The sequence below is a fragment of the Scardinius erythrophthalmus genome (assembly GCF_964197995.2).
Source record: "Scardinius erythrophthalmus genome assembly, chromosome: 3".
Lineage (NCBI taxonomy): Eukaryota > Metazoa > Chordata > Actinopteri > Cypriniformes > Leuciscidae > Scardinius > Scardinius erythrophthalmus.
The window spans coordinates 59759962-59774475 of record NC_138223.1 but is presented as its reverse complement, the minus strand read 5'-3'; the positions used below and the strand labels follow the sequence as shown (position 1 = coordinate 59774475).

The following is a 14514-nucleotide window of genomic DNA, read 5'->3' as shown; positions in this document are numbered from 1 at the left end:
GTGTCATCCAGGGCTTCACGTATGACAGTGTGAAGAGCGTCACCCAGATCCCGTATGAGGGTGCCAAGAAGAGTGACACCTACAGGGCCATGAATGAGGGTGCCAAGAAGAGTGACACCTATAGGGCCATGAATGAGGGTGCTAAGAAGAGTGACACCTATAGGGCCATGAATGAGGGTGCCAAGAAGAGTGACACCTATAGGGCCATGAATGAGGGTGCTAAGAAGAGTGACACCTATAGGGCCATGAATGAGGGTGCAAAGAAGAGTGACACCTATAGGGCCATGAATGAGGGTGCTAAGAGTGACACCCAGAGGTCCCCATATAACGGTGCTAAGAGCGTCACCCACAGCTTCCTGTTCTCTGCTCTCCTACTTCCTGCTGCACTGATTCTACAGTGAGACACATCCTACTGAATATATACAGTCAAACCAAAAATGAATCAGACATCAGATATTATTTTTGATATTTTTTCACTAGTGTGTGCAGGACACACAGGTCATATTTTATTACCATTTTCTAAACTATAGCGAATAAACTGTGATAATGTGAGAAATGTTGAAGGTGTCTGAATAAATCTTGGTTTGACTGTAAATAGCTTATATTTTTGCTGTACTATCTTTAGAGTACGTTGTCGGCATTCTGATGTAACATTTTATTAATGATGACATTATATCATGCTGTAAAGAAGTCCAAAAGACATAATGCAGTAATAAAAAAAATATGTCTGTTCAAAAATTATTAAATCATGTTCACATTCAGAAGAAACATGCGTGATGATTTTTTTTTTTAAATGATTCAAAGCAGGAAACATGTCTTTTTTTTGTTTTTATGAGTTTGCATTAATATTTGCATTTCCACCATGATCAGACTTTTACCGTTTAGTTACAATCACTAAGGCAAAAAGAGAAATCAGATATGATGAGCAGTAATATGCTTTTTTCTGTTATTTTATACAATATCTTTTGTGTGTAACTAGCTACAAAGTGCATGTAATTTCCATCATATGATGAGATTTAAATTCTTAAATTGAACTGATTCAGAATCAATTCATTCGTAAAGACGACTTCTTGAGGTAAAAACTCACAATGCTGTAAACTACACATCCCTCTCAAGTAGATACTAAGTATAATATTAAAATTTAAAATTAACAACACCAAACTATCAAATTCCACCTCTTGTAAGATTTTTTTTTTTTTTTTTTTTACAAATCATTTAAATTGCACATAAGGCCAGTTAAAGAGCCATCATAAACTCCCTAAACAGAGACTCTTATTATATCTAGCAAAATACTGAAAATGATTCACAATAGTAGACTTGATAAAGTCACTTTGACACAGAAACACATTTTTAATTTTAGAGCGTTATTGAAAAAAGCAAGTCTCAGTTTTCTGTGTAAACCCTTTTGTAAATATAACATTAAATGTTGGCTGGCTATCACCATAGGCCTACATCACACAATTAAGGCATCATGAACAGACAACAAAAGTTGAGATAAATGAAAGACTCCTGTATATTTAGCATTAGCTGCTAACTGAATGCCTTTAACTTTTCTGAGGTAAAAGTGACGTGGTTGAACGGTTTGATTGGCGCGTTTCGTCGACTGAAACACTGATAGGCGATTTCGCGAGACATTTATTAAACTATATTCTGCATCTTCCTACATACCTTCTTACCTTCAACCATTAGTGCTGTAACCGAGTAGAGAGGATGATTATCGGTTCACTCGCGCTCAGCGCTGCCGTTAAACTGAGCGAGCCGTTAAAACCACGTTATTTGCGCTAATATTTAACGGAGATCTACAGCGCTCAACATGAGCAAAGTAAAGGTGGTGGTGACATCTAGAGGACAAGACTGGCAGTAGGACTCACAGGGTAAAGCAAACACACATCTAGGAAGGATTGACTTTATATTTTGTAAATTCTTCACACAAAAAAAAAGGTACACAGTATACCCAAGTATTTTAAGTTGTTAAAATAATGTCTAGGCCACTTTTGGTTGTGTAACCAGATCATGCTGATAATATGATTCTCTACACCTGTTTGTACTTGAAAGACTTCTTACATCACTACAAATCAAGTTTATTCCCACAGAAGCTTCAGCATCATTTGAGGAACAGATCACGCTTGCTTTGATGACTAGCATCTAATGCTACAACAGTTATTTGAGCGTATTAATACATTGGAGCCACTGACGCAGGAAAAAATTTTAGGCAGAGACTCTTTAAAAAACAAAAATCATAATATTCATAATACAAAATTACAGATTTAAAGAAATTAGATAACTCAAGCAACATCAGCTTCTGATGGTCAAAGTGTCTGATCTGAATCAGATGATCAGTCTTGCACTGGTCTTCTTGTGTTTCACGTGGAGTGCATTAGTTTTGGACCCCTGTATCATGACTCTGTGATGGAGAATCATGTTCATGTCAGACTGTGAACACTGAGAATGACTGAACATCATCAGAATGAATGAACAGCCCGACACAGATGTACTAAGAAAGACTTTAATTTCATCTTCCCTGGAAAAGGGACCATTTGAACATTTCATACAAAAAAATACAAGGATATGAACAGGACATTCGTGATGACATCATTAGCAATCTTTGACACGATTCATTTCTTTTTTTTTTTTCTTCTCACTGATAATCTGAAGGAACTAAAGACGAAGGAACCCTCTCGAGGAATAAATAAACATTGCAGGACACGTCAACATTTAAAATGAGGGAACGCTCTGGGAAACCGTGGTAAAATACTCACACACACACACACACTCTCTCTCTCAGACAGTAAATGGCTCAGTAACTCCAGCACCTTTAAAACGCTCTGAACTTCGGCCACGTAAGGAGAGGTCACGGGAGGTCACAGTCACAAAGTGCAGTCTTCTGATTGGCTGTCGGACACGCCTGGGCTGAGCGAGGCTCCCGATTGGCCGCCGAGCTATCGCTACCAGACCTTAGGGACGTCGAAGAGCGTTGGCGGTGTCGTTTCAGAAGCTGCGGGAGAGAAGACACGTCAAACGCTCGTGCTCAGCGCACCAGAGCAAACCTCGATAACAACGCTCACCGTCTGAGTTCCTCTTCTTGTGCTTGCGGCTCCGTTTACCTTGACTCTGATTGGCCGAGGACTTATCAGGCTCCGCCTCCTCATGCACCGGGCTCACAGAGGCTCCGCCTTCAGGCCTGAACAAACAGCAGCCAATCAGAACATGGGTCATGACATCATCTGAGTGAGTTAACGGGGCGGGGCACTTACTGCAGTCTGGGCCAATCACAGGACGCCTCGGAGTCAGCGACGTTAACATACGTCTGTGAGGAGCCTCCTGTGACACCGGCAGAGAAGCGAGACGTCTCAGGTTAACCAAACAAACATGTTTGAACAGGTTTAATAATCACTCTAACTCAAGAGAATACCAAAGTCCACCGCAGAGCTATAACCATACGAGGAGCGATATCAGCGGACACGCGTTCAGAAGGAAGTTCTCCAGCGATAAAAACGTTAAAGCAGGATGGATTCTGATTGGCTGTCAGAGCTTGAACTGTTGGAGCGGCAGATGACAAAACTGCAGCGCTAATGAGAGCGATATTGTGCGCTTGTGGATACTAATTAGGGGCCAAGCACCGAAGGCGTATATGCTAATAAAAGGCGTTTATGCTAATACATTTTGAACCATAAGGGCTAGAAACAAAATTGACCCTGATTCCTGAGCTCAAGCCGATTCGATTTCACCCCATGACATCATTCCCTGTCATGAAAATTTGTCCGCCATTTTGAATTCTCCATAAAACCTACTTTTTCAAACAATTTGCTCCGATTTGCACGAAAATTGAACCAGATCATCTTCAGACCATGGAATTCACGTTTCGTCAAACCGTTCTCGAATACCGCGCAAACTAATTTTACGTAGCGCTTGCGAAAACAGACGTAAGGCTGTATCTCCGCAACGCTTTATCAGATTCAGACCAAACTTGGTACATGTCATCACAAGCATGACCTGAGGCTACATGCTGCGTTTCGGCGCAGCGCCACCTACTGGTCCGGATATACGAAAAATGGCTATTTTTGCTTATAACTTCTGAACGGTTTGTCAAAATCATAAAAGTGGTCTCGTTAGATTCAAGGCAATTTTACCATATCGGCCATTTTGGCTGTTGGCCATTTTGAAGTTTGTGCTAAAATGCTGTATTTTAAGAACGCATTGTTACGAAACTTGGTATGGGTCATGAGCACGATGCCCTGGAAGTATTCAAAATGTTTCAGGGCAGCGCCACCTTTGGGTCAAAAGTTATAATGAAAATGCTAATAACTTTTAATTTAGCCTATTGCAATGAAACCGGTATTAATAAATCTCTTGGGTCACGCCGTTCATTGTTGTGGACACCAATACAGTGATGGTTACAATTATTGTAAGTTATCGTTTGTTGCTGTGGATGCTAATAGTGATTGTTAGTTATCGTGAGCTGTGGACACAGATACAGTGATCATTGTTGTTATAGTTTGTGGTTGTGTTATAGTGATGTGGTTGTGAGTGACACACACACCGTCAGTCTTCATCTTCTTGCCGCTGCTGTAGTGTGTCCAGCTGCTGTCAGAATAATGATTCTGCTCCTCTAGAGACGGACTGATGCTCCTCTTGACCACGTGCAGCCTGAACACACACACACACAGGGTCACATGACTGCCGTCCCAGTGCTTAGTGTCACACACACAGGCTGGTGTCTGCAGTGTAGGGTCACACACACACACTCACCGGCTGGCGTCTCCAGTGTAGGGCGTGTCGGCCCACCCGTCGGCGGCCCATCTCCTGCTGGAGGTGTTCTTCTGCCGGCCCTGCAGGTACTCCGCGTACGTCTGGATGCGGTAGCTCTCCGCGTACCGGCTGGTGTTCATGGCTGCACACACACACACGTCAGGACATGAGCGCCGCGCACACACACACACACACACACACACGCACACGAGTCTCCGAGCCTCTTACCGATCTGAACCTGCTCCGTCTGACTGAGGGACACGAACGCTGACGTGTCGTCGATCCACGACACCTGGATGTTACCTGAGACACGACAGACACAGATCAGCACACACACCTGTTACAGAGAGAGTGTGTGTGTGTGTGTGTGTGTGTGTTAGTGTGTGTGTGTGTGTGTTACCGAAGGCGCTGAAGAGCTGGTACAGGTCACTGGTCTTCCACTCTTTAGGGAACGTGACGTACAGCACGTGATCTCTCTTGGGCTGCACTAGATGGACAGATACACAGGTAAAGAGACACACAGGTAGATATATATGTGTGTGTACATATGGGTGTGTGTGCGCACGTGTTCTTACAGTCTGGGCCACTCATGTTCAGGTAGGGAATGTCAATCACCCTCATCAGAAATAATCTGGAAAACACATTAACTAAATCAGACCAAGATTAGGTGTGTGTGTGTGTGTGTGTGTGTCAGAGAGAGTGAGAGAGTGTGTGTGCCTGTCTCACTTGTTGTAGAAGGGCTCTATGAGTTTGGAGCGAGCGGAGATGTGACTCTTTGGAGGAGTGAGGAAAGTCCCTGAGAACAGACCAGCATTACTGATTAAACACAGAGTCTATACAGAGACCGTTCAGACTGAGCTCTGATTGGATGAGCTGATCTGAAGCTTCTCACACACACACACACTCACCCAGGTAGTTTGCCATGGAGATGAAGCACAGTCCAGTGATGAAGGCGTCGTAACCGGCCTCATGAAGCTGCTCTGTGGAGGTGTCGTAACTCCTGAGGCCTTCAGGACACTCTGAACACACACGGAGAAGAGTGAGTGTGTGTGTGTGTGTGTTCATGTGTGTTCATGTGTGTGCGCGCGTGTGTGTACCAGTGACGGGCGATTTGAAGGGTTTCTCTCTCAGCTGTTTGTGCAGTTCAGCCAGTGACGTGTTGCCGATGATCTCCTGCCACACAAACACTTATTAAACACACACAGCGGCTCCGGATCATGACCCAACACACACACACACACAACGCACCTTGAAGGGCTGCGTGGATGCCATCAGCTTGGTGTCCAACAGCCTGAAACACACAGACCGTGAGCAAACACACACACTAGCAGACACACCAGTGATGATCATGTGATCAGTTTACCTGGGAAACACCGACATGGCCACCTCCTTAAAGTCCTCCAGCTCCTGCAAACACACACACACACCTCATCAGACACACCCCATCCGTCACTCAATCCCACAATCCTCCAGTGCCGGGTCACGTTACCTCGGGCAGTGGCGTACAGAACTGATGGATGGTGTGCATGACGTCCAGCAGCATGTTGTGGCCCACCACCAGCTTACCCTGCCACACACACACACACACACACACAGGTTATGAGGTTTAGCTCCTCTGGCACAGCTTTAAGGAAGATCAGAATGTTATGAATATTAATGAGCCTCATTAAAAACAACAAGATTCCAGATTAATTACTGAATTATTAGAAATTCTAATACTTATAATCATGTAATAATGAATAGAGATGCACAGAGTCTTCAGTGGCTGAGGAAGAGAACGCATGTGTGTGTGTGTATCAGTGTTGATCTGTGCATAAACTCTTAAAGTGACAGTAGCCTAATATTCTATATGCCGTCTGTCATGTTCATCGCTCAAGAAAATTTAGCATTGAAGAAAAGTAGATTTTTGCTTGTATCCTATAAAGAAAATCTGCACTGGCAGGACACAGATCAGAAGTGGCCAAGAAGATTCTGTGCATCTCTACTATTATTATTATTATTATTATTATTATTATTATTATTATTATTATTATTGTTTGCAGGACTCACAGATTTGGAGATGGCTCTAATAACCCTGGAGAAACCCACGGCGTCGTTCAGCTCTTCCTGCAACACACAGATCAATGAGGAGAACCAGCTGATGATGTCATGAAGGTCAAGTCACAGATCAGGTCATGTGACACAGGCAGTCCATCAGTACATGATGTGTGTGTGAGATAGTGTAAGTGTGTGACAATGTGTGTGAGAGAGAGTAAGTGTGTGATAGCTTAAGAGTGTGCACGTGTGTGAGAGAGAGAGTGCACGTGTGTGTGCACATGAGAGAGAATGTGTGTGAGAGTAAGAGTGTGATAGCGTAAGAGTGTTTGATAGTGTGTGATAGCATAAGAGTATGTACATGTGTGTGTGTGTGTGTGTGTGTGTGATAGCATAAGAGTGTGTACGCGTGTGTGTGTGTGTGTGTGTGTGTGTGTGTGTGTGTGTTAGCATAAGAGTGTACGTGTACATGAGAGAGTGTGTGATAGTGTAAGAGTGTGTTTGATAGTGTGTGAGAGTGTGCACGTGTGTGTGAGATTGCGCACATGTGAGAGAATGTGTGTGTGAGAGTAAGTGTGAGATAGCGTAAGAGTGTACATGTATGTGTGTGAGTAAGTGTGTGTAAGTGTGTGTGATAGCATAAGAGTGTGTACGTGTGCGTGTACATGAGAGAGTGTGTGAGTGTGTGAGTAAGTGTGTGATAGCATAAGAGTGTGTACGTGTGTGTGTGTGTGTGTGTGTGTGTGTGTGTGTGTGTGTGTAAGTGTGTGTGTAAGTGAGTGTGTGTGTAAGTGTGTGAGTGAGATAGCGTGTGTGAGTAAGTGTGCACATGTGTGTGAGAGATTGTGCACATGTGAGAGAATGTTGTGTGAGAGTAAGAGTGTGTGATAGCGTAAGAGTGTGTTTGATAGTGTGTGTGAGAGTGTGCACGTGTGTGTGAGAGATTGTGCACATGTGAGAGAGAATGTGTGTGTGAGAGTAAGAGTGTGTGATAGCGTAAGTGTGTTTACACACACACACACACCTGCTCTCTCTGCTGTTTCTGCTGCTCTCTCCTCCTCCTCTCCTCATCATCCACTTTACTGATCTGGATGAAACGCTCCTTCTGAAAACACACACACACACACACACACACACAGTGTATGAGAGTTTGTTTATTGCTATAATGTTGTGTGTTTGTATGAGTGTGTGTTTGTACCTTCTCTGTCTCCAGCGTCTCCACATGAAGTTTAGGAAACCTGAAACACCAGCAGCACCAGATGAGCGGAGACATTGAGCAGATCATCACACACACACACAAGAGTTTCACACACACACAAGAGTTTCACACACACACAAGAGTTTCCGCTAGAAAAAAATGGTGCCGGTCAAAGTGACCGGCAGAGGTTTCGTTTTCCGGACATTTTGATGATATGCCGGTCAAATATCGCCTCTTAATTAAAGTTGAGGAAAACGGGAGGAAGGCTATGTAACTTAAATGACATAATCAGGCCGATTGCAACATGTTTATTAGCCTAACTTTCAAATAGACGGAAAAAAACATGAACGTCCGATTGGCGTCAATCAACGCCAACTGTTTTTACTATGGTTTCACATTATAGTTTAACAAACCAATCCCCCTTCCCCACATAAAATATCTGAAGCCTATTGTTTTTACTCAAGCGAACTTCCCAGTGTCTCTCCACAACCTGCACTGCGCATAAGCCGCGTAACCTTGTTCTCCGCAAGGCGACTTTACTGCTTCGTCTTGATCCGCTTCTGCAGCAAGAACCCCCTCTCTGCAGGAACACTCCAGACCCATTTCCTACTATGGTTATGTACGTTTCTTCATTCGGATCTATTTGCGATCCATTCCATTCTAAACAAACAACGCAGTTTATATGCTTCGTCCTTGTTTCATTATTCATTAAGATAATAATTAATAAGTGCACGCATAATTATCAGTAAACTTGATAAATGTTGCAGATATGTTTTGCTATGCATGCACAAACAAATGCCTTTCAACTTATGCGTGCAAAATTCAGAATAAAATGAATGTGCAGCAATTTGTACAAATAGAGAGTCTGTAGGCCTACTATACGTGTTGTAGCCATTAAATAAGCTCATTTAGTTTCATATTTGTTATAATATTCTAATGTTATTTTTTCATCTATGTTGATTATGAAAAGTGAACCGCACGAGTAGATAGGATGCGCAGTATATCGAGAGACATGGCGTGGGTCAGACATGATTTTGACCACTTAATTAAGTTTTGTTTTGTAGAAAGCCTTTTTTGAAGTGAATTTCGTTTTGTATAAATTGTATCTTAATATTAATAATTTATCAACCAATTGCCTGGATTTAATAAATAAGAAGCAGACGATAGGCCTAATCATGGAGGCGCTCGTGAACAGGAGCGCATCTCATACTAACTTAACGAAACTCAGCGTAGGCATCACAGACATGAAATATATCTTAAGAAAGCTTGAAATGTCTTTTTAACAATTTAAAACGAAAAGAAATAGGCTACTCTCTGGTTATGTAATCCATGATGTGCATTTCTCTCTATAGGCGCGTTCACTACGGAGATGGCGATCGTCAACTTCATCTTTACAGCTGTTGTTGCTGTTAATAAACTAAAAATAATAGGTCTATAATTTTATTAAACAATAAATTAAATGAAATTGTAATTGTATTAAAAAAGCAACAAAAAAAAAATCCTGTTTAAAGGAGAACTCCGGTCAATTTTAACATTGAGCTCATTTTTTTGTACATTTGGAGTGCTGTCAATACAGAGAACAACGACAAAAATCGGTGTTGCCTACACCGAGTTATTCTATTTTTAAAATTTGCACCCTGTTGACTTCAATAGGGCAAGTAGTAAGCCTGCTTTTTAGCCTCTTAACATCCTTTAAGTGTCATTACAAGTGCACAGAAAATGTGAGTGATTCCTTCCGAGTGAACACGGGTGGATCTGACTGCAGTAGATGTTAGAGATATTAATAAAAATGAAGTTAATTCAGCCAGCGCTCATACCTTTGTTTACATCCTGTTTTCGGTGGAACGCCATAGTAATCGATTGTCGAGTTCACGCGCGTGATCATTGGTAACTAAACCTATGCGCGTGAACTCGACAATCGATTACTATGGCGTTCCACCGAAAACAGGATGTAAACAAAGGTATGAGCGCTGGCTGAATTAACTTCATTTTTATTAATATCTCTAACATCTACTGCAGTCAGATCCACCCGTGTTCACTCGGAAGGAATCACTCACATTTTCTGTGCACTTGTAATGACACTTAAAGGATGTTAAGAGGCTAAAAAGCAGGCTTACTACTTGCCCTATAGAAGTCAACAGGGTGCAAATTTTAAAAATAGAATAACTCGGTGTAGGCAACACTGATTTTTGTCGTTGTTCTCTGTATTGACAGCACTCCAAATGTACAAAAAAATGAGCTCAATGTTAAAATTGACCGGAGTTCTCCTTTAAGTTTTTTTTTAACCTATGCTAATTACGCATTAAATTCAGGTAGGCTAGTGAGTCGCTGTCCTCAGTGCCCAGAAAAGCGCTGAAGCGGAGATGAAGGGGAACCCGTTTTTATTTATTTTTTGGCTTATTTTAACTGGCCCATCCAGTTTTCTGGAGGCCCACCTAATCAAAATCCTGTTTTGAAATAGTGCTCCAGCGGTCTGATATCAAGAAATAACAGACCGCATTCCACATTGGAATTCAGCCAAGCCATGTAATAATGTTTAATAACTTTCAAACGGTAGAGCCTGTTCCTTTATAACATAGCCAAAGGTCGGTGTATTTTTGCTTTATACATTTTAGGCTTATTCTCAAATTCAGATTGTGTTAGGGGGGCGGGATTATTAGGCAATTTTAATCGGACAATTTGACCGGAGAGATTTAATTTTGTCGGACATTTCATTTTTTTTCCGGCAATTACCGGACAACGGAAACCCTGACACACACAGACTTACTTTGAATTGAGCGTCTGATAGATGAGCTTCCTCTGAAACCTGACACACACACACACACACAGAGAGAAGGTGTGAACACTCATATTTAGAGGAGACCTGTTATACATGATTATAATGAGTGAGTCTGACCCGGTGCAGGGCTCCAGATCCAGCGTCTGATCAGAGCTGCTCAGGAGAGAGTCCACCTTCTGCCTGCACACACACACCATCACCATCATCATCAGTGAGTGAGTGAGAGAGAGTAAGTGTGTGAGTGAGCGCTCGTCTATGTGAGTGCGAGTGTGTGAAAGAGTGTGAGCTTGTGAGTGTGTGTGAGTGAGTGAGTGAGTGAGTGAGTGAGTGTGAGCGAGTGAGAGACTGTGAGCTTGTGAGTGTGTGTGAGTGAGTGAGTGAGTGACTGTGAGCTTGTGAGTGTGAGTGTGTGAGTGAGTGAGTGAGTGTGTGAGTGTACTCACTCCACGCTCCTGATGAAGTCTCTCTGGTCCTCAGGCACGCTGCAGGCTCCTCCTCCAGAGGGGGGCGTGTACGACACAGGCCCCGCCCCATTCATCTGGCCCCGCCTCTCCTCATACTGCTCCCTCAGCTGAGACTCCTCCTCCCGCGTCAGGTATGCGATCCCTACGGCAACACACCTGTCAGTCACTCACACACACACAGCAGTCACATGACAGGAAGTGAGATCACGTACCGCTGCGGAAGACCTTGTTGAAGTCGAAGCCCTGGCTGGCCAGGAAGTCAATGCTGGAGCTCTAGAGGAACAGGAAGGGGAGGAGTCAGCTCACGAACGGACATAACAGGAAGGGGAGGAGTCAGATCACGAGTGGGCGGAACAGGAAGGGGAGGAGTCAGATCACAAACAGACATAACAGGAAGGGGAGGAGTCAGATCAAGAGTGGATAGAAGAGGGAGTCCGATCACGAGTGGGCGGAACAGGAAGGGGAGGAGTCAGATCACGAGATGGTGTTTTTATGAATGAGAAATAAATAAATCAGGCCTTGTCCACACTAATATGTTTTCGTTTAAAAGCGCATCTGTTTCTCTCCGCTCAGACCTTCAGTCGACACTGACGGCGCTTTAATTCATGAAAACGCTCCCCAAAGTGGACACATCTGAGAATAGGGCTGGGCGATGTCCCCTAAACTGGCAGTTGACGAGGTTTACAGTAAAACATCTTGTGACACTCGCGAACAACGCTGAACACACTTTTGCCGGTACAGCTTGAATATTATTATTATCATAACTTCATTAACTTCGGTAGGCTGTACAACACGGGGATTGTAATTGGCTGCTTTTCCTGCAGAGAGCCGATCTCTGTTGATTGATGCGACTTCATTATTTCAGGTGGGAGTGGCCTGAGGTGGGCGTGGCCTGAGGTGGGCGTGGCCTGAGGTGGGCGAGCGACAGCACGGCTCTCTCACCTGACAGATGAACTTGATGTCTGGAGACGTGCGGCTGAAGGGCTTGGGGAAGATGTAGAAGTTGAAGGCTTTCGTGATGTACCTGCGGGATGACACACACAGTCACACACACACACACACACACACAGCGATAACACTGAGGAGGAAGAGCTGGCTCACGTGGACTGGTTCTGCTCGTATCTGAAGGTGCAGATGCCGAACTGGAAGAGCAGGAAGTTCATGGAGTGCTGGAGGAGAGAGGAGACGGAGTGAGACACCAGGAGTGACAGCAGCGAGTCTCTACTACGATACGGCAATCTCTAGATACGATCTCTAGATACGATCTCTAGATACGGCATTTATGGTTAGGCTAAAGATAATCCTCTGGGGTCGACAAGCGCGCCGGCGCATTTTGCTGGATTTTTTCACATAGCGGCAAAATATGAATATGCCTACAGAGGGAACAGATAAATAGATGTATAAATATATACAGATAAATATATATTTATTTACAGATAAATAGCGCTGTTGACATCAACTCGATAAAGCTCATCAGATGCGTGTACTTTACGTCGTCTTGCGACCCTGTGAGTCACTCTCTGCTTTAGGCGTTTACACGTGTCGGCTATTTTCAGAAATGGACATTTCACTCTCTCAGTTTCCAAAAATAACATCGTGCACACCATTCTGTCGCATACTGTGACGTCGGCTGCCTAATACTCAGTTTTTCTCGGTTTACATGCAAACTAAGTTTTCCAAAATCTCCACTCTGGCCGGGGTTTTTAAAAAATAATCGTTTTCAGAGGCGAATTCTCCGTTTGCGTGTAAACGAAGGGCACAAACGAAGGGAAATGTCTCAGTTTTTCAAAATAATCATGTACGTGTAAACAGGGCCTTAGAGTCTGACAGCAGCTGTCAATCACTCCGTCACTGCGGGTCTCAGGTGCACGAATAAGGGGATTATATACAAAGAAATCCCCAAAACGACTCGCAAAAGTCACATTTATACAGCACATGATTATCAATCAGCCATTGGCTCCTTTATTTAGGAGGAGGGGCTTATTCCACCATATTGTGCTGCCCACTGACAGTATATGAGCGCAGTGTCTTTATCTACAGATGAAGCTGACCAGAAACGTGTGTGTGTGTGTGAGTGTGTATGAGAGAGAGAGAGAGTGAGTGAGAGAGATCTTTACCTTCCTCAGTTTGGTGTATCTCTCCTCCGGTGTGTCTAGTCCATTGGTCAGAGCACTGACTGACGGCCCATCACTGATTCCTACAACAATAACACACACAGTATTAACACGCACACAGTATTAACACACACACACACACACACACACACACGCACACACGCGCGCGCGCGCTTATGAAGCACTGACCTGTGAACTCTCCGTCTATAGAGATGAAGTCTGCCTCCTGAATCGCGTTACACACCTCTGGAAGAACCTCCTTAAAATCTGCACCATACAAGATTAACACACATCAACACACACATAAACACATCGCTAGTGTAAGCTCGCGCGCACGCACACATCGTCACATTAGCGCGCTCGCGAGTGTGTGTCTATCCGTGGATCTGCGTGAGGTTTTACACTGATGTATTTTAATAATTTGATCGTCTTACTCTGTCTCGTGACCTCCATCCTCTAAAGCAGCGAAATAGGAATACACACAAACACACACACACTGGACGCTTTAACCCCGGCCGCCGGAAACACTCACTTGCACTTCCGGTTCCTGTCAGTGCCTGCAGGGGGCGCTGTGAGGCCCACTGAGCCTGTCTACTGTAATTATTTTCATACATTCATCCAACTAATTCACATATAAGCTATCAATTAAAATCCGTTCCAGTGATTTTTGATTAAAAAAATAAGGAAATTATCCAGTATTAGTCATCATGAGCAACTGTGATTGGTTCATCCTGCTCTGCGCAGAGTAACCGCAACTCTTAGTTAAAATACACAGTGATTATTTCAATAGACTAATTATTATTTATAACCATCTTACTCAGTAGCCACATGGTGATCTAATCGAGCAGGAGTCTTGTGATTTAATATGTTTTATAATCTAATCAAAGAAGGCGCGCTTCACTGTTCGCATTACTCCAGCGCGCTCCCGCTGTAACGGTCGAGGAGTGTCTGAGGTAAGGGGTGCGTTAGATAAACATATCTGACTGTTTGTCGACTGAAATGTTCAATAACCGACAGTACATGATACAAACTACCCCTTTGTCAAAGTTTTGAACTAAAAATAACCCGATCCATGTATAGCCTATGAAATTCTACTGATTTACGAGACAAGAAAATTTAGGGGGTTCGGATTTCGCGGAAAATGCCAGTGATATGTGGTTCCTCATTTACAATAAT

At 43.5% G+C, this 14514-nt stretch overlaps 1 protein-coding gene across 3 annotated transcripts; it reads right to left on the bottom strand.

Moving 5' to 3' along the window:
* Window positions 1–2492: 2492 nt before the first annotated feature.
* On the bottom strand, window positions 2493–14514 carry parn (poly(A)-specific ribonuclease (deadenylation nuclease)). 3 transcript variants are annotated; one of them, XM_081360540.1, is made up of 26 exons: window positions 13773–14514; window positions 13528–13605; window positions 13342–13421; window positions 12326–12393; window positions 12167–12248; window positions 11437–11497; window positions 11204–11366; window positions 10878–10940; window positions 10749–10787; window positions 7982–8021; window positions 7808–7888; window positions 6799–6855; window positions 6239–6316; window positions 6113–6156; window positions 5998–6040; window positions 5847–5922; window positions 5658–5768; window positions 5476–5545; window positions 5325–5380; window positions 5150–5236; window positions 4978–5052; window positions 4750–4891; window positions 4541–4647; window positions 3255–3321; window positions 3066–3181; window positions 2493–2995 (listed from the first exon to the last, which is right to left on the bottom strand). In XM_081360540.1, exons 1-26 carry the CDS (start codon window positions 13789–13791, stop codon window positions 2946–2948), a joined length of 1953 nt encoding a protein of 650 aa, XP_081216666.1. In that variant the 5' UTR covers window positions 13792–14514; the 3' UTR covers window positions 2493–2945. The 3 variants fall into 3 exon arrangements, with proteins under 3 accessions (XP_081216666.1, XP_081216667.1, XP_081216665.1); XM_081360541.1 differs by having other exon boundaries at window positions 3105–3181; window positions 13773–13893; XM_081360539.1 differs by having other exon boundaries at window positions 10749–10940; window positions 13773–13893.